Here is a 20,277-nt window from a genome sequence, read left to right on the forward strand (position 1 = left end):
AATCCTAATAAGGATACTCGGTTTTGGAAATCAATTGTTCGTTATATTCTGGAGGTTCTGAATAATTTTAAATGGATAGTTAGGGAGGGGAATATTTCTTTCTGGTATGATAATTGGGAGGATGGTGGTCCTATTAGTGATCATTACCAGGTTCTTGAGAAACCTTTGTTGAAAATTAAAGAGTGTCGGATTGATGACGGATGGGATATTACCCTTTTGGAGAGATTAGTGGGTCAAAGTAAAACTTTTGAGTTATATCAGTTTTTGGCTAAGAGGAAGGATAGGCACGATGTTCTTGTTTGGCTTAAGGATAATAATGGTAAATTTGCTACCAAAAGTACCTGAAATTATATTCGCATTAGAGCGCCTCCTTTACCTTGGGCTCATTGGATTTGGCATACCAATCTTCCTAAGAAAATCTCTATTATGATGTGGAAAACATCCCATAATTGTTTGAGTGTTGATGATAAGATCAGGAATATTGGCATTCCTATAGTTTCTAAATGCAATTATTGTGTCAGGGGCCATATGGAGGATTTAAACCACGTGCTGTGTACTGGTGATTTTGCTAGACAAATTTGGCGTCTGGTTGCGATCCAGTTAGGTGTTCATATGGGCGTTTTTGAAACGTGGAAGAAGCAAACTAATTTATGGTTCCGCCGTGCTGGAAAGTCTTCTCAGGTTTGGATTTTTTTTGCCTTCTTCCGTCTATTGTCTCGTGGAAGCTTTGGGATAGGCGCTGTAAGGCTCGGTTTGAGGATAAGGTAGAGTTAGTTCAGTCGGTTTTGCATGTGATTAAGCTTTGGATTCGCAAGATTATTTCTTTAGTCATGAAAATTTCTAGGATCTCTTCCCATGATGCTGTTATTTTACAGAGATTGGATATTCTGGTTTTATTTCCCAAACCAAGGCAAGTTAGTGTGGTTAGGTGGATCCGGCTTCCATCCACAAGGTTGGATGAAGCTAAACTCGGACGGTAGTAGATTAGGGAATCCTGGGCCAGCAGGTGCTGGGGGTGATTCGCGATAGTTATGGTAGATTGCATGCATCTTATTCTGTGTTCTTGGGTGAGGGGTCTAATAATTTTGCTGAATTGAGAAACTTATTGGAAGGGGTTCGAAGGTGCTGTCAGTTAGATTTTGGTAGGGTTGAGATTGAGACAGATTCTAAATTACTTGTTAACATGATTATTAAAAGAGTTTGTAATATTTGGTACTTAGAGGATTTCTGGAAAGAGTTGCAGGGTCTCTTGGGTTGCGTGGAGTATCGTTTGACCCATGTTTTTCGTGAGAGTAATGTCGTGGCGGATTTTTTAGCCAAGCAGAGAGCTGAGGGTTTAAATATGGATTGGATCATTAATAGTGAGAATTTGGCCGGTCACCTCCAAGGTCTTCTTTGTATGGATAAAATTGGTCTTCCCTACTTACAGATCAAGTAGGTTTCCACTGGTAAGTTTTATTTTTTTTATCTGAGTTGACATTATGTGTTGTTGTTTTTCTCTTGCAGGTGCCTTTCGTTTCACCCTTTTAATTTATCTTGGTATTGTATTTTTCTTTTTGATGAACATTATTGTCTGTCTTGTATTATGGTTGGTTCGTTTATTTTTTTGTTGCCTGGGTTTTGGTTTTTTGTTGAAAATCTGTAACCCGCATGCATTTGGATGTAACCACAGCTTTCCTCCGCCATAAGTGAGGCTATCAATAAAATTGGGGTACCGTCTTTTTCTTTAAAAAAAAAAAAACTTACAAGAGAAACACTTTTGGTTGGACACAATAAAGATTCTTTCTAATAGTTTAATTGAATTTGATGGTTTGATTATGAAAATAGATAAATATATTTTTACAACATTTTATATTGTTTATATAGGATTTTGGACAATAGAAATTCTACACGAATATTTAAAATGATGTCTATCTCTAATTATATTAAACTAATCAATTCCATCAAGTTACAAATGATTAATTAAGAGACTCTTAGCTTTTCAACTTTGCTCTATTTTTTTTGTTTTTCTTCTTTTTTCTCTCCCTTTTTTTTTTCTTGTGTCGATGAACGAATCAATCAACACCTAAAAAAATAAAAAAAAGAAGGAGAAGAAGAAGAAAAGGTGGAGAAGGACAACCTACACTAAAGCACCCTATGCGTTTAGGACCCTAATCTCCGATATGCAACAATCATAGACATTGTCAAGTTCACTAGTGCCATTGAGTTTCCATATCTCCTTATCCATTTTTCTAAAAGATCATTCAATTTCATTATTTTTTAGCCCGATGTTTTCAACTTTAATTATGATGGCTTAACACTATCTTATTGCAGTGATTTGGTCTAGGTTCGGTACTATTGACTTTAGGGAGATGACATTCTAGAACTTATACATATTGTCCAATTTTATAATATAATTATGATCTTTTAGACTTATTTATTAGTGTCTCTAGCTATCTTGTCTTGGCTACATATACGTTATGTTTCTACGAACTCTAGGCTCGTCTGCGTAAGCTTCATATTTTTCCTGCCTCTATGTATATAAATAATTTAGGCCTAGCATTAATTAGTCTTTGCTTTTGTGCAGAGTGCAGATATTTAAAAGCAAATGCAGCTTTTATGCAGCTTTCTTGCCTCATTTAAATTCTTTCTCATCGATCGGTTTTGGGCAACCTCTCACGTTACTTGTATCGTAATTTCTTTTTGAGTGACGTTATATGTAATTATAGAGTGTGTAAATATCGTATAATTATTTTAAAAAAAAATAAAATTTATTATTAAAAAAATATTTTTTTTATACAGATTCGTATATATTTAATTTTTTTAAAATAATTACATGGTGTTTACACACTCACAACTATAACTAATATGCTCTTCTTTTTTACTTCTTTTGTTTAGCATCTCTCTGAGAGCACTAATGTTTCACTTGCAATTGGGATTAAATTAATTGAATTTCACATCACAAGAAAAGATTAACGGGAATTATTAATTAATTTCAAGTTGCATGCTGCTATATTAATCCTTGTGGTCATGCTCTGATACTAGACTTTTTAGTCCGTAATCTTGAGAAATCAAAACATTAATTAAGATGGAGGATCATATTCAACAAGTGAAGTTACTTGAAAAACAAATGGTTGGCAAGAATTATAAGGTGGGAGATTAATTAACTTGTTGAATATATATGATGATCATCATCTGCTACCATGTATGCTTGCACACGACGTTCGATCAATTGCGTTGAAAAATGGTATATATTCCTTAATTAATTTAATCATGCTGTACTTGGAGGCTTTATTTGGGAACAAATCAATCATGAGATGATCCTAACCCCCGAAATAAAACGTCGGAGGTTCCTCAGATATGCATGCGGGCCGCCGCTATCTACATGGCGACGAAGCCAATGGCTGTAAGTACGTAGTACCTTCCATTCCCTGTTGATCAGTTTGAATGAACGGTGGTTTTGGGTCTAAAAGAAGCAAAACGTTGGCTAGCTGCACGAATCAGTCATGAGTTAACGAAGCTGGTGACCTGCTCCTTGAAGTCAATGATGGTGGGTTTTTCACGAGATTGAAAGCACTTTTCTCTCTCTCTCTCTGGCCTTTTCTTGCATGGATCTTAATCGAATACGTTATTGAATAAAGAACTCCAAGTTGCACTATAAAATTAATATGCTCTTCTGAAATCTTCAGAATCATTTAACTTTTTCAATGTGGGTAACATATAACATGACATCAAAAATATATTAATTGGGCATACAAAATACAATTAATTAACTCTGTTTTTATGACGATTCTCAATCTATTTAATTTTTTTTATTTAATTATTATTATTTTTTAAAATTTTCATATAAAATAAATTAACAATTCAATTTTTTTAAATTTTAAAATAAAACTAATATTAAAAATATATTTTTTAATAATATTTTATTTAACTTTTAATTTTTATTTTTATTTATATTATTCCACAAGCGACGCTAAAAGCTCGTTCGAGTTGCAGGGCGATCATAATCTCATCGATTTTCGAAGTTCCAACCACCAATTATATGCATGAAATTATTCTTTGATGATATGTACAAACATATATATGATGGTAATCTAACACTTGTGGATAACCATCCCATGACTCTTTGACAGATTTCCCTAGCTAGGCCTATGGTAGCAGGGGGTCCCATGCATTGCTTTTGCAAAATACTGAATTATATTATATATATATATATATATATATATATATAGACGTTTTGATTATTGCGTACTGAAAAATCAACCTAAAATCCATTGATTTCTCGTCAATTCATTGTTGAAAGCTAGCTAGCTAGCACGGCCAGTATTTGAAAGAGAAATTATGTTTGTATTCATAAAGATGGTAAGTGTTGCGTAATTTAAAAAATAAAAAAATAAATACGGTATTTATATGAAAAAAACATTTAATAATAAATTTCATTTTTTTTTAACAAAATTATATAGTATTTACGTATTTTATGATGGTTTGTAAGACTACTCGCATTTGAATGATGATCATGATCACTAGTAAAAATTTAATTATGATACCAGCTGCCTGTGCCCAGTCTTCATGACTTTGGTCCCGTGGAAACTATTTAATGTAGTACTTCTAATCCGCTAGGTATGCCAGCCAATTTCTCTGTTTAATAATCCCACTTGGAAACTTACAATTTAGAACTGTAAAAATATGTCATTATTTGTTAAGCCATCGCTAGCTGCATGCCATGAACGTCCTATATATGTTAATTATAATAAACAGAATAGTGGGGGGGGGGGGAAATAACCGTGTTTTTGGTAAGATCAGCTACCAAATTCCATTCCAAACCTTCCACAAGAAACGTCAATGGTACCGTCTTTACCATGCCGGTGGGTTTCCCATGAACTACGAGAGAAGAATAAAAACCTTTAAAATGTGCGAAAGGAAAATGAGAACATTCCTCTCACCATCTTAATCAACAAAGTCAAGTTCAAATATAAAACACAGTGCTACGTCTACGTCTCATGTACTACTCAATTAATCACATTTCCACTCTTTACCTCTTAAATAATGTCTTTTTTTTTAAAGAAGAAATTAGACCTTTAGATATGGTCAAGGTTTGATTAATTGTTTTTTAACTTACACATTATCTTATGCGGCCATGAACGTACCCCACTAGTTTCACCACCCACCTCCTTTAATTACCCTTATATAATTCTGAGTCCCCCATCACAAACACCAGCCCGGCGAGAATGAAAACTTCGATACCTTTTGATGGGATGTTCTTCAAGATGAAGAACGTCCCACATCCAACACTAGCTCTCTGGGCTATCCTCTCTATCCTGCTCTTCTCCAGGCCCTTTCAGGTAGCTTCTCAATCTCCTCCAGTACCCCTCTCAAACCCTAGACTCCAAAAGGCTTATACTGCTCTCCAGGCATTGAAACACCTTATCACTTCTGATCCCAAGAACTTTACCTCAGACTGGTGTGGCCCAAACGTCTGCAACTACACTGGCGTCTACTGTGCACCAGCCCCCGACGACCCTCACACCATAACGGTGGCTGGAATAGACCTAAACCACGCCGATATAGCCGGTTCACTGCCTGAAGAGCTTGGCCTCTTGGCCGACCTTGCCCTCTTTCATATTAACTCCAATCGCTTCTGTGGAACTATCCCTAACAGCTTTAGCAGCCTTCGTCTTCTCCATGAACTTGATATCAGTAATAACCAATTTTCTGGGTCATTCCCTTCGGTTCTTCTTTGCCTGCCTTCCCTCAAATACCTTGATATCCGATTCAATCAATACCACGGCGACATTCCCGCCCGTCTTTTCGACTTGAAACTCGACGCTTTGTTCATTAACAACAACAAGTTTCAATCATCATTACCAAAAAACATCGGTAACTCCACGGTTTCGGTACTTGTTTTGGCGAATAACGATCTTAAAGGTTGCCTGCCTGCGAGTTTCTTGAACCTGAAGGATACCTTGAATGAGATTATCCTAATGAATAGTGGATTGACTGGGTGTCTACCCTCAGAAATAGGAATTTTAAACAGGGTGACAGTGTTTGATGTGAGCTTCAACAGGTTGGTTGGTCCTTTGCCGGAATCAATGGGGAAGATGAAGAGCTTGGAGCAGTTGAATGTGGCGCACAACAAATTGTCCGGTGAGATTCCCGCGAGTATATGCTCCTTGCCTAAACTGGAGAACTTCACGTATTCATATAACTATCTCTGTGGTGAACCTCCGGTGTGCCTGAAGCTGCCGGAGAAGAATGACATAAGGAATTGCATTCCGGATAGGCCGTTGCAGAGGCCACATGAGGAATGTGCCTCTTTCTATGCGCATCCAGTTGATTGTGGTGCCTTTGGCTGCTCGGCTAGACGTCCGCCGCCGCCTCCTCCTCCACCTCCTCCTCCACCTCCACCTCCACCTCCACCTCCACCACCACCTCCACCTCCACCTCCACCTCCACCTCCACCTCCACCTCCACCTCCACCACCACCACCACCTCCACCTCCACCCCCACCCCCACCACCAAAACAGCGGCACAACAGGCACCTACCGCCGCCCGTGCATCACAATTAATCGTCCTCGACCAGCATTGACATATATAATCGTCCATAGATATAAGTTTCATTTTCATACATATATGTTTCCTGATCAACAAGAATTCTCAGTTTCTTCTTTTCATTTTCATTTTGATCTCTTCTTCCTGCATGATCATTATAAATATATATTGGAGTTACACAGTAGTATGTGCAATGGCCTGCCGGCGCCTTAATTTAGTACCAATTCATATCAACACGATTTATTACCAACTTAATTGGACTGTCATGATCATTTTCTTTTGAAATTTAAGACAACAAAGGGAAGCCACGTATCAATTAATAACACTGGAGAAATTTGGCATGGTGCGTCGATCGTGCTGACACTGTACTCGTCCATCGTGATTGAATTTGTACGTGTTTTGCCAAGATATTAATGGTGAATTCCAACTTGCAACATGATTCATTGATTCTGTTCACTATATATTTTTTACTATTTTGTGTATACAAATGTTGACACTCGCATCACTAGGTATTAATATTGGGATGATTATCCTCTTTCCTTAGACTTAAGGAGTTGAAAGGGCGATATTGGTGTTTCAAAAGATCAAGCAAACATGAGTTCAAAATTCTGGATTGTATATCACTAATCAAGGGAGAGCTAGCAAAGACTGCGCCAAGCTTGAAAAATGCAACATAACGCAATTTAATTCTCTTCCAAAAACATAAATATCTGTGATATTCGCAAAGAATTTTTCTCTTCCCCTTTATTGGGTTTGGTCCCCTCCTCATGAAGGTCTAAAAAGTGGTCTAAAAAGTCCTGACAAAACAAGAGTTCATCACATTCTCCCCATGAAATTGGTTAATCTGTTGTTTGTTAGAGTGTGTTTGAATGTTGAGTTGAGCTGAGTTCTTTATGAATAATAGTGAGTTGAGATAGTAAAGTAAATTTTATAAGACCCACCTAATATGAGTTTATATGTGTTTGAATGTTAAGATAGATTTAGATATATTTATGAGAAGTTAAAAAAAGTTGTGAGTCTCACGTATAAAGAGGTGTTAAGTTAAAAATTATTGTGGGTATTCCGTATAAAAAAATTTTAAATTGAAATGAGTTTAGTGACTTAAGAGTTAAATATTTAAATATTAAAAGATATCTAAATCTGAACCGAACTTCAGCTGAGTTTGGTCAAGAAATCAAATGCAACCTTAATGTTTTTGTTCCCTGCAAATATAAACTAGTCAATCATGGAGGAGAGATGATTTCTTATAATTTCTTTTATTCACGTACAGTTCATAGGAGGAGCAATGCAGGTATATGTAAACAATCAAGCAAAGTAGCACCTCTCGGTTTTACCATTAATTGTAAAAGTAAATTTTTTTTTTTATTTTTCTATTCATATTCTTTTAATATATTTAAATATTTTTAAAAAATAAAAAAATACATCAATATATTTAAAATTACTTTCTTCATTATTTGTTAAAAAAAATCATTGAACGTTCAAATCGAATGGTATATTTGAGACGGCATATTAGACTTTCTGTTCACTTAAACAAATTGTTGTTTAATTCTTGCTTATTGTTGACATGACTTGGAATCCCATAAAGTCACGTGTGAAAGCCCATCTTTTCTTTCCAAATGGGCGCTGGAGTCTATCCACTGCAGCCAACTCTCTTGCTTCTTTGCTATTTTCTTCTTTTTTAAAAGAAAAAAAGGACCCAACCACAACAACTCTTTGTACCTTGACCAACTTTTTTGGTAGCCCTTCATAGGTTGTTCTTACATCAAATCGTAGCGATATATATCTTTGATATTACTGAACCGACATTCTACAGTAGTAATATGGCTGGTCATCCGTCGATTTCACGATTTCATATGCTAGTAGCAAAGCCGCCGCACAAGGAATAATTAGAACGAGGGTTGGTAGAGGCCGTGCCAAAGCGGCGCACAACAATGAAAATGTAAACCCTTTTTATTTGAAATAAGATAAGATAAATTAAATTAAATATTATTTTTTAATATTCTTATTATTTTAAATTTTGAAAAAATTAAATTATTTATTATATTTTATATAAAAATTTAAAAAAATTATAATAATAAAATAAGAATAAATAGATTGAGAGTCTTTTTATATATAAAGGGAACCTAAAGCCATACACTAAAAACAAGAAAGAGAGATGAGTACGATCGAGGAGCATATTTCCTAGGATAATTCTATTAAAAGACGCTGAATATGTTTGTAGCACTAGTAAATTAAGTACAGAAATGCTAGATTTATAAAAAATAAAATAAAAATAAAAAGGTTTACAAATCCATCGTGGGTTAATGTAATGGTAGAAAATCTTAATATCTTTAATATTATTATTGATGTAAAAATAGTCAAATCAATTATTATTTGTTTATGTGTTATATAACAGGCATACCAATGTCAACTTAGATTATGTTTAAAAAGGTATTTCTCTTATTATTAGAATTTTTTTAAATTTTTATATAAAATATAATAAACAATTCAACTTTTTAATTGTAATTTAATTTTTTTAAATTTTAAAATAATAATAATATTAAAAAATAATATTTTAAATTTTTTTTTAACTTTTATCTTTTATTTGAAATTATTTCATCTCACCTCTAAATTTAAATTAACTCTAATGAAACGAAAAGTGGTCTCGTAGAGGAAAATATTTTTTCACTCCCATCTAGCTAGGGAACGAGAAAAACTCTACTCCCATCTTGGGAAGTCATCGACTTTTTTTACTGATTAGCTTTTTCTATTTATTTTTTATTTAATAATTTTTAAAACAATGTTTTTTAATAAATATGTAATTCTTTTTTTAAAAATATTTAAGAGATTTAAAAAAATATTTTAAAAAAAATACACCTTCGGCGAGGGATCTCAGTGGGTGTAGTAGCATCACCCAAATATTAGAGGGTTGGGACTGGTACTGCAATTACTCATATATCAATGTGTACTATATTATATTATATATTAATAATTTAAATTCACAAATCGTAGAAGCGCAGCTTCAGCACTCGCAATACTTTGTTTTCAACTTGATGTCCTTGGCTTTAGAGCATTTTCATTTATTTCATCAAATTTATTTTTAAAATTTGATAAAAAGTATATATTTTTTATAAATCTAAAATCTTCATATCCATAACTTCATATTGATTAACTATTAGATTCATCAAAATAATAATATAATATTATTTTTTTAATAATAATATTTTTAATTTTTTTTCTTTTATATTTTACAAATACACTAACTATATATTAATTAATTATTTAATTTAATACTTATTTATTGTTTTCCAATTAATTTTTTTTCTCAACTTAATTATCTAATAAATACATTTTACTAACATTTCTTCTACCCAGCATTCATATATATAAATTACAATGCACAATTTTTATATAGTTTTATAATTTTTATTCATTTTGAGACTTAATATATTTATTTGGGACGTAGAAAAATATTAAGTTTATAAAGAGAATTGTTTAAAAAATTACAAATTCATCTGATTTGAGTAACAGTAACAATGCACAATTTTCAAGTATCTAAAAATATCCAATTTAGATATTTGTTTTTTTTAATAAGCCCAATTCATTTGCACATATCAAAACGACAATGTTGAAGGCCAGTCTTAATACGCATTCATTTAACATGGTCCCGCACGTTGCCAACAAATAAATATAAAAACATTTGAAGATGAAAAAGAACACTTTGTAGCTCAAAATTTCAGATTTAAGTATATGGTAAATCTAATGTAGTGATTTTAAAGCTAAATTCATTAAATTTTAAAGATTTGACTCTTTTGATGAGTCCAATGCCAATATTAGACATTTAACTAGCTAGGGAAAGTGGAAACTACGGAATATAGCAATTAGGACTGCATGAGCGTCGTCGCATGATTTAATTTGTATCCTTCATCAGCTATGCTTAATGTGAAGAAATTATATATTGTTTCTTTCTATCATCACAGCAAAAATGACGAGTGCACCCTCTGATTAATATTGCATTAAAGACAAATTAAAGCAGATGAGTTACGCTTAATTTATACGTCTTACAAAATACAAATTTCTTACCTCAACACAACTTTTATCCAATACATCTATAACTCTTGTAACATAAAAAAGTTCTAAAAAATTATATCCCAAGTTGAGTACATGATGTTACTTGAATCTACAATATATAATAAAGATTAATTAAAAAATCAAAATTTGTTTATTAAAATTTGTAAATAAAGAAATAAAAATAAATAATTTTTTATATTAAAATAAAACAACTTGTAAAAAAACTCTAATTGTTTCAAATAATAAGTTGTTCGTGATCATAAAATGTTAGACTGTTTATCTAGATTGAATTTTTTTTTATCCGGTTCAGAAAAATCCAGGCCGAAATCCTGATTGCAAACCCGGATACATCCGATATGAGTACCGGGTATTAAAAACTTGAGTTTACAACCCAGAACCTCCTCTTCTTCTTTTTTATTTTATTTTTTAATTTGAATATTTTGATTTTTGAATTTTTTGATTTGAACTTTGAAGTGCTGTTTTATTTTTTTTATGTGGAAACTAAGGCGGTGTTGTATGTAATGAAAAGGCATTTGAGTTGACTATTAATTGATGATTGCACTGGTGATCACTTCCCATGACACGCAGTTATTAATTGCAAGTTATGTAGTTAAAATAAAATAATTAAAATACCTAATAATATATACTAAATGAATACTTTCAGTTTCACAAAAAATAATAATTACTTATAATTAATTATGAGAAATTTTATTTACAGTCCTCACTTGAGGATTGCATGTACAAGCACATTATTAAATGAGAGAAAATATAATTTTAGGAGGGATAATTTTGTAATTTTAAAAAAATTTTAAAGTTAAAAAGCCTAGACTTACATTGCAGTCTTCATTTAGAGACTGTATCTAGTATTACTCATTAATCATAGTACATAGTGTCTATTCGTCAAACATGGTGATTTTGACCATCTTTTAAAAATTTATACTGATGAAAAATAGGATTCTACAAACATAAGTCCAGCAAAAGGATTCTACAAACAAACGTCACTACGTGTATGCCTTTTTATCAAAACATTCAAATTGAGAAAATAAAAATGAGGTTCTTGCTCGGGTCTGAACCCGATTTGGGTTTGGGCATGGCTTTTAAACTTAGTTTTTAGGTTGGAATTTAGATGAACAGTCTCAATAAAGTGTAAGTTAGAGCACGATTTATTTTCAAATAACTTGACTATCCAATGTTTATTTTACGCATTAATTTAGATAATGAGAGTATTTTATTATTATTTACTATTTTTTACATATTTTTTATTACTAATTATTACTATTTAATATTTTATAATTATTTTTTTATTACTTTTTATTACTATTCATGAAAATTTTGAGATTACATCACTGTTCAAACGCAACATTTTATTTTGTTTTCCCGTCTTATGTCCTGAAGGGTAAAATGGTCCCCTACGTTAAATCAAAATAAAATTACTGTTATGGGCAGATAGTCTTTTTATAAGGGTGTTACCGAATTAGGGTTTTGTGGTTTCTCTATTCTATAGCCTCGTCGCCCGCTCTCACTCACTTTACTCTCCCCCTAAATTCCTTCCACCTCCTCCTAACATGGCCGTGGGAAAGAACAAGAGGATTTCCAAGGGAAAGAAGGGAGGCAAGAAGAAGGCGTGAGTATTATCTTCCTGATTGATTTTCATTCATTTTTTGTTTCCTTGCTTTTAATTTCTTTTCTAGTATTTGTTTGATCTATAGATGTATATATTTGTAGGGCTGATCCTTTTGCGAAGAAGGACTGGTACGATATCAAGGCACCTTCAGTGTTCGCTGTCAAAAACGTGGGCAAAACCCTCGTTACTCGCACTCAGGGTACCAAGGTATTTTTTCAGTCATTTATTTAATTTTATATTCTTTATTCATTTGTCCTGTTTGGTTTCCGAGAAAATGTCGAGTAAGGAATAAGTTCAAATTTGGATCTGGGTTATCTCTATTTTATCTTTGTAAGACCTATCTGGCTATCTGTGCTAAAGATACATTTTTTGGATTAACTTATATATGCTTAACTGGTTAGCGTATTGGGTTATATTTTGATCGTTAATTAGCTGATTTATTGACAACTGAGGGCATTTGTGTTTATTTCAAGGGCGAGAAACTAGTTTGGGACGTGCATTTCACCTGCGAGTCCTTGTACCGACTAATGTTGGGATAGACCGCAATATATATATATATATATATATATATATATATGTTCCAGAACTATTCAAATCTGCGACAAGGTTTCAATTTTGCAACACCATTTCTCCTCCTTTGAGAAATTCTGATGTTTTCTATACTCGCCAATTTGCCATGGCAAGAATGTTTGAATATGGACTACCTTTTATTTAAGGTACCATTTTGTCGCTGCAAGAATGCTTGGTCATAGCCTACGTATTATTTTATTACAAGAATCCCCCCAACCCCCTGCGGGGGTTTCTTCTGCTTTCCTGCTTTAACTTTACTCCAAAATTGTGCTATCTCTGGCTTTGATTCTGAATGGCATCCTTGACTGTAATTGCTTCTCCTCCATAATGTGATTTTGCCATTTATTATTTTGTCGCCTTCACTATGCCTGTTGATATAAGCATGTTTTTTATCTTCCACAACTACGAGGTTCTATTGCGCTTAATAAATTCGTTTATCTTTGTGCGCAAGCATATGAACTCTGTTATTTCTTTTCCAGATTGCTTCTGAAGGGCTCAAACATAGAGTCTTTGAGATATCAATGGCTGACCTTCAGGATGATGAGGATCATGCTTACAGAAAGATCAGATTGAGAGCTGAGGATGTCCAGGGGAGGAATGTGCTTACAAACTTCTGGGTATGATTGAATTATATGGTTTCATTTGGATCCAACATTGTTTGTGCCATATTTCTAATGTAGAATTAATGCCACCCGGGTTTTATTTTTTAATTTTTTTTGTTCAATCATTTCAGGGAATGGATTTTACCACAGACAAGTTGAGGTCTTTGGTAAGGAAATGGCAAACGATGATTGAAGCTCATGTTGATGTGAAGACAACTGACAGTTACAGTTTGAGGATGTTCTGCATTGGGTTTACTAAGAGACGTCAAAACCAGGTCAAGAGGACCTGTTATGCCCAGTCCAGCCAAATTAGACAGGTGCTACTGATGATAGTTTCATCTTGGTTTGCTGATTAGTTATAGAGCCATTTATCAGCCACTAGAGCAAATCTGGTATCTTGTGTGACTTCTACTTTTTGCTATATATTTATTTGTGAGGTTTTTTGTCGTAATTTTCCCTGTAAAATGGTTCTCTAACACTAGTGGCTTGAGTGGTGTGATTTGTTGTTGAAGTGCTTGATTAAGGGGATAACAGAGAGAACAGAGAATATAGGTGTTGAAGTAAATTGAGCCAAATGATGGTTTATCCTTGCCTGACATCCTATGTAATCTGTTTTCCTTAGATTGTTTTCTATTCATTAGAATTGGTTGTGAACTCATTAAAAAAATGGTTGTTAACTCCATACGGATGTTATGTTGATGATTGTTTGGTTGTCTGAATCTTTTTTAAATTGATTTTTCTGCATAAAACAAGTGATGTTTCTTTGTTTTTGTTAGATCCGTCGCAAGATGAGGGAGATAATGATAAATCAGGCATCATCTTGTGATCTGAAGGAGTTGGTTCGCAAGTTCATTCCCGAGTCAATTGGAAAAGAGATTGAGAAGGCAACGTCGGGCATCTATCCTTTACAGAATGTGTTTATTCGGAAAGTTAAGATCTTGAAAGCTCCAAAATTTGATCTCGGAAAGCTGATGGAGGTAACTCTCTCTCATACATCTTTTTTGACCAATGGAAGTTAGCATATTAATTTGTCTGTTATGATGTGTATGTAGGTTCATGGTGACTATTCAGATGATGTTGGTGTCAAGGTGGAGAGGCCTGCTGATGAGACGATGGCAGAGGTGCCTGCTGAACCAGTTGGAGCCTAAATAAAGGATTATGAAGTTGCGTTTTAGTTGCCTTTTTTTTTATGGAATGAGAATTGTGTTACTCCATTTTTGTTAAATTAAGAAGTTGGTTCTGCCTATTTTTTTTCTTGCTGTGATAATTAAAGTAGTTTCGACGATGGGAAAATTTTTTGGTCTTTCTAATTATGCAGACATTCAGTTAATTTCCCTTCCCAAACCATCCGAACGCACATGAAATGCTTTTTGTTATAAAGTAATTTTCATTCAGGATGAATTCGCTTTACATGGACACAAGTATTTGCTTTGATTCCAAATATGGAGTGGTGCTTGTTTCTCTATTCATACTAAAATGAACACGAATGAAATGCCAAACGATCGTGACCAAGAAGTAGGCAAAGCATTTACTCGATTACAGAAGTTTCTACTCTGTTTGAGGTTTGGGTTGCCTCCGCCTATGATGGTTTCTAGATCTCGGCTGGGTTTTGTGGCTTGGTCGTTGCGTGACTGTCATAACTTTCTTGTTTCCTAAATTTTTTTTCTAAAAATCTTATTTTTCCGATACATATTTTAGATGCAAAAATTTCTTCTAAATTTAGGAGAGCTCGCTGTCGCCAAACATCGTGATGGAGTATGGAAAAGCGTAGGGTTGCTTTTGGAGGCTAGAGACTCTAGGGCAGTTGGGTTGGATGTCCTCGTCAAGTTTGTGCGCCTGCTTTGTTCATGCCATATTAGTTTATGAAAACCTTGTGTGAAGGAAAATGGGAAGGGATTAAAATTGGTATTTTATAATTACTATTTTTTTTAATCTTTTATTATTATTATTATTATTATTATTATTATTGATTGTGAATATCCTAGCATTTTATACTTATTGGAGAGTTTACAAAAAGGGCTTAAGACTGTAAAAAGCCGTGGGTGCTCCCTCAAGATGATTGAATCTAACTCCACCAAGGACAAAGGGATGAGACAAGATGAGATGAGATTGAGATGAATTAAGATGAAAGTTGAACATTGAGTAAAATATTGTTAGAATATATTTTTTTAATATTATTTTTATTTTGGGTGTCAATGGACAGCTTTATTGTCTATATTTGTTGTCATATTTGTTTCCTTATTTATTTCCTTGATTTACTCTTCTGTACAATTAACATAATATTTGACAGATTGTATAGGGATAGAATTAACATATACTTATTTATTTTCATGTATAAAACTCTTGTACAGTTTATATAATAAACCGAGATCACAAGGCCAATTGATTCAACAATTCAAACAAAATTCTGACTTATTTTAACATGGTATCAAGAGCCACTTGAATTTTTTTCTCTCGGTTTGGTGGTCGCCCGCGTGAATTTTTTTTCTCTTCTCGATTTCGTGTGTCGGGGTCTTTTGGATTATTCTCGGTGACCCAACGTGATCTACTTGTTGTTTCGTGTGAAAGCGATCTTGTTTTTCGGTCTATTTTTTCTGGGTTGGTGTTATCGGCGCCGTCTATTCTAGGTTTGTGTTTTTCGGCAGTCTCTGTTTAGGTCTCAACAGTAGTACTCTTCTGGTGGGCCTCTCGACACGTCCGTTCCTGGTTTACATAGTTTTTTTGCAGTTTCTGTTTCCATCTCGGCAGCCACATCCTTCTGGTGGGCATCTCGACACTTTGTGCCTTCGTTTTATCGCAGACACAACTTGTCCTTTCTGGTCATTTTTCTTTCTCTTAGTAATTTTAGCATTTTTTTGTCTATGGTAGTTTTTTTTTGCCATTTATTTGTGGTAATTTTGGCACTTCTCTACGAGTATCTCTTGGTTTATCTTTGATTTGCTTTGTGTCGGAATTTATTTCTTTGTGATGAACTCAGCATCCGTGTGTGTCAAGTTTACGGGCACAAACTACTCTACTTGGGCATTTCACTTTAAACTTTTCCTCAAGGGAAAAGATCTTTGGGCTCGTATTGATGGCACGAATGTCGCCTAAACATCCACTACTGACAAATCCAAGGATTTCGAGGCTAATCCTTCATGCGATTGTCATGTTTGTGGTAGTCTTTCCATCCAAGACTATTACTCGGCATTTCTGACTTTTTGGCATGAATATTTTGATTTGGTTACAACAGATGTTTTTGTTGCCGCTCTTTCAACTATTAAGACTCTTCACAAGACTAGCCGGCATGATCATTTTCTTATGAAACTATGCCCAAAATATGAATCTGTTCGCTCCTCTCTACTAAACAGATCTTTTGTTCCTTCTCTTGATATTTGTTTTAGTGAGTTACTTCGCGAAGAACAATGTCTTAGTACTCAAGCTATTTTGGAGCAATCTCATGGTAGTTCCGGGACCGCCACTGTAGCTTATGCTACCCAAGGACGATGATCACTTATGAATTATAAAAACTTACAATGTTTTTGCTGCAAGAAATATGGGCATATTGTTGCCAATTGTTCTAAAAAATATTACTCTTGTTGCAAGAAGAATGGTCACATTATCAAAGAATGTCGTATCCGCCCCCAGAATCGTCAGGCCCAAGCATTTCAGACTTCTGTTATTGTCCCTTCTGCATCGACTTCTGTAGCACATGACTCTTCCTCAGGTGCTTCCTCTGATCTTGCACCTCCTGCATCAAATTATTGCATACTAGAAATGGTGCAACAGATGCTAATTTCGGCATTATCTGCAATGAGGTTCCAAGGTAATAATTCTACTACAGTCTAGTACGTAGTCTCGAGTGCCTCTAATCACATGACTAATACTCCCACCGCTCTGTGTCATGTTCAGCCCTATGTTGGTAAATATGCCATTTAGACTGCCAATAACAGTTCTTTGCCAATAGCTGCTGTTGGAGATGCATTTTCTAAATTTACTGATGTGTTTCTTACTCCTCAACTTTCGATGAATCTTATTTATGTTAGTCAATTAGTTGATAATAATTGTGCTGTTAATTTTTCTGATGATGGTTGTGTTGTGTAGGACCAGGTAACGAGGGAGCCGATCGCAAAGGGACCTAAAGTGGGGTGCTTGTTTCCACTATTTTTACCTGTTCCAGTACCTTATTCAATTTCTTCTATCAAGTCTTTTGCTTGTAATAATGTTCCTAATTTGAGTATGGTGTGACATTGTTATTTAGGCCATCCCAATGCTCAGATATTATCTCATGTATTGCACTCTAATTTTCTTGGTAATAACGAACATTATTCTTTATCTCTTGAGTGTGATTCTTGCAAATTTGGTAAAAACAAAACTCTTCCATTTCCTTTGCATGCTAGTAGAGCTTCTCACTGATTTGACCTTATCCATAGTGATGTTTGGGGACCTTCCCCGATTAGTTCACATGAAAAATTTAAATACTATGTGACTTTCATTGATGATCATAGTAGATTCACTTGGGTTTATTTTCTTCGCTCTAAATCTGAGATTTTCCGTACTTTCATTGAGTTTTTAGCGTATGTTGACAATAAATTTTCTACGACTATTAAGACATTACGCACAGATTCTGGTGGTGAATATTTGTCTACTGAGTTTTAAGCATTCTTGGCTTCTAAAAGTATTATTCATCAACGTTCATGTCTCACTACTCCCCAACATAATGGAGTAGCCGACGCAAAAATTGTCATCTTCTTGATGTGGTACGTACTTTCTTGCTAGAATCCTCTGTTCCATCTATGTTCTAGGTCAAGGCTCTAAAAACTGCTCTTCTGGGTTTGTATACGAGACGCTCCTGCTCACAGTTTCTTCCGATGGCTCACTCGATATCTGATCCTATCATGCTCCAAACCCAGTTAGTTGCAGCACCTCCAGAGCCTTTGGTACGTCGCTCTCCTCGAGTGTCTGTATCTCTGAATAGGTATGGGTTTTCTTCTAGCCACTCTATTTCAACTCTTATTGTTGTATTGTCCAATTTTGATTTTCTTACATGCTGTCAAGCATGATTGTTGGCGACAAGTTATACAGGAAGAAATTGCCGCTTTAGAGGCCAATTACACCTGGGACATTACGCCTTGTTCTTCCACCATAGTTCCCATAAATGAGTTTACTCAATCAAGGTTTGATCTAATGGAAGTTTGGATCGTTATAAAGCTTGGCTTGTTGCACTTTGGATTAATCAGGAATATGATGTCAATTATAAAGAGACATTTGCTCTTGTGGCTAAGATGACCACTGTTTGTACGATTCTAGCTCTTGCTGCTTCCAATGATGGCCACTACATCAGATGAATGTCAATAATGCTTTTCTTCACGGGAATCTTAAAGAGTGTATTTATATGAAACCACCCCCGGGATGTTTCCCTCTCCGACCTCACATGTGTGTAAACTTTGTCGCTCTCTTTATGGTCTTAAACAAGCTCCGAGGGCCTGGTTTGATAAATTTCGCTTCACTTTACTACAATTGTCATTCAAGCAGAGCAAGTACAACACTTTATTGTTTCTTCGAAAAACAGACATGCGTATTGTTGTTCTTTTGGTTTATGTTGATGATATTGTGATCATTGGTTCCGATTCTGCTTTACTTGTCCAGCTCAAAACTTATCTCTCAGCATCTTTTCATATGAAAGATCTTGGGTCTCTCACATATTTTTTCGGTCTTGAAGTGAGTCGTAGTCCTTCTGGTATTTCACTCAATCAACATAAGTATGCTAGTGACTTGGTGGCTATCGTTGGACTACATGAGGCTACTTCTGTTGATACCCCCATGGAATTAAACGTCAAACTTCGCAAAAAGGAGGGTGACCTACATGATGATCCCAGTTTATACCGAAAGTTGGTAGGTAGCCTTGTCTATCTCACCATTACTAGACCGGACGTTTCTTTTGTTGTACAACAAGTCAACCAGTTTCTTCAGACCCCTCGTCATCTTCATTTGGCTACCGTCCCTAGAATCATCTGCTATGTTTAGGGCACTTCTGCCGATGGCTTATTCTTTCCTGCAGGCAATTCTCCTCATCTTGCTACTTATAGTGATGCTTATTGGGCTGGTTGTGCTGATACACGTCGCTCCATCACTGGTTGGTGCATGTTCTTAAGTGATGTGTTGATCTCCTAGATGAGTAAGAAGCAAGACAGAGTTTCTAAGTCATCTACAGAATCTGAGTACCAAGCAATGTCTCTTGCTTGTTCCGAAATTATTTGGCTTCGAGGTTTACTTGTTGAGTTAGACTTCTCTGAGACCAATCCTACACCTTTACACACCGATAATATAAGTGCTATTCAAATCACGGCCAATCCTATCTATCATGAGCGCACAAAGCATATTGAAGTCGATTGTCATTCTATTTGTAAAGCCTTTGAAGCTTGTGTTATCACTCTTCCCCATATTTTCACTGAATGAAAAATTGCTGATATCTTCACCAAGGCTCTCACTCATCATCAACATTGCTTTCTAGGTAGGAAATTGATGCTTGTTGATCAACCCGCATCAATTTGTGGGGGGCTGTCAATGGACATATTTGTTTCCTTATTTGTTTCCTTATTTATTTCCTTGATTTACTCTTCTGTATAATTAGCATAATATTTGACAAATTGTATAGGGATAGAATTAGCATATACTTATTTATTTCTTGTATAGAAATCTTATACATTTTATATAATAAACTGAGATCACAAGGCCAATTGATTTGGCCATTCAAACAGTATTTTGACTTATTTTAACATTGAGATTTGTAAATTTTGAATTGTTTATTTTATTTTGTGTGAGAATTTGAAAAAGTTGTAATAATTAGATGAAATGAGATGAGCTGAGTTGAGAAGTTTTGTAAAAATAATCGAGGGAAGTCAAATAATCCTTTATATATAA

At 34.5% G+C, this 20,277-nt stretch overlaps 3 protein-coding genes across 3 annotated transcripts; all 3 read left to right on the forward strand.

The window, feature by feature from the left end:
* Positions 1-5,174: 5,174 nt before the first annotated feature.
* LOC121251954 (leucine-rich repeat extensin-like protein 6) lies at positions 5,175-6,752 on the forward strand. Its single transcript, XM_041151738.1, has one exon. The coding sequence runs from the start codon at positions 5,208-5,210 to the stop codon at positions 6,543-6,545; it is 1,338 nt and encodes a 445-aa protein (XP_041007672.1). The 5' UTR covers positions 5,175-5,207; the 3' UTR covers positions 6,546-6,752.
* Positions 6,753-11,945: 5,193 nt separating this feature from the next.
* On the forward strand, positions 11,946-14,775 carry LOC121235569 (40S ribosomal protein S3a-like). The gene is made up of 6 exons (XM_041131915.1): positions 11,946-12,202; positions 12,304-12,409; positions 13,252-13,389; positions 13,506-13,691; positions 14,151-14,351; positions 14,427-14,775. Exons 1-6 carry the CDS (start codon positions 12,144-12,146, stop codon positions 14,520-14,522), a joined length of 786 nt encoding a protein of 261 aa, XP_040987849.1. The 5' UTR covers positions 11,946-12,143; the 3' UTR covers positions 14,523-14,775.
* A 4,152-nt stretch (positions 14,776-18,927) lies between these two features.
* LOC121247333 (uncharacterized mitochondrial protein AtMg00810-like) lies at positions 18,928-19,507 on the forward strand. Its single transcript, XM_041145702.1, has 2 exons — positions 18,928-19,248; positions 19,415-19,507. Exons 1-2 carry the CDS (start codon positions 18,928-18,930, stop codon positions 19,505-19,507), a joined length of 414 nt encoding a protein of 137 aa, XP_041001636.1.
* Positions 19,508-20,277: the final 770 nt, after the last annotated feature.

This window comes from Juglans microcarpa x Juglans regia, chromosome 1D, assembly GCF_004785595.1.
Source record: "Juglans microcarpa x Juglans regia isolate MS1-56 chromosome 1D, Jm3101_v1.0, whole genome shotgun sequence".
NCBI classification, from domain to species: domain Eukaryota; kingdom Viridiplantae; phylum Streptophyta; class Magnoliopsida; order Fagales; family Juglandaceae; genus Juglans; species Juglans microcarpa x Juglans regia.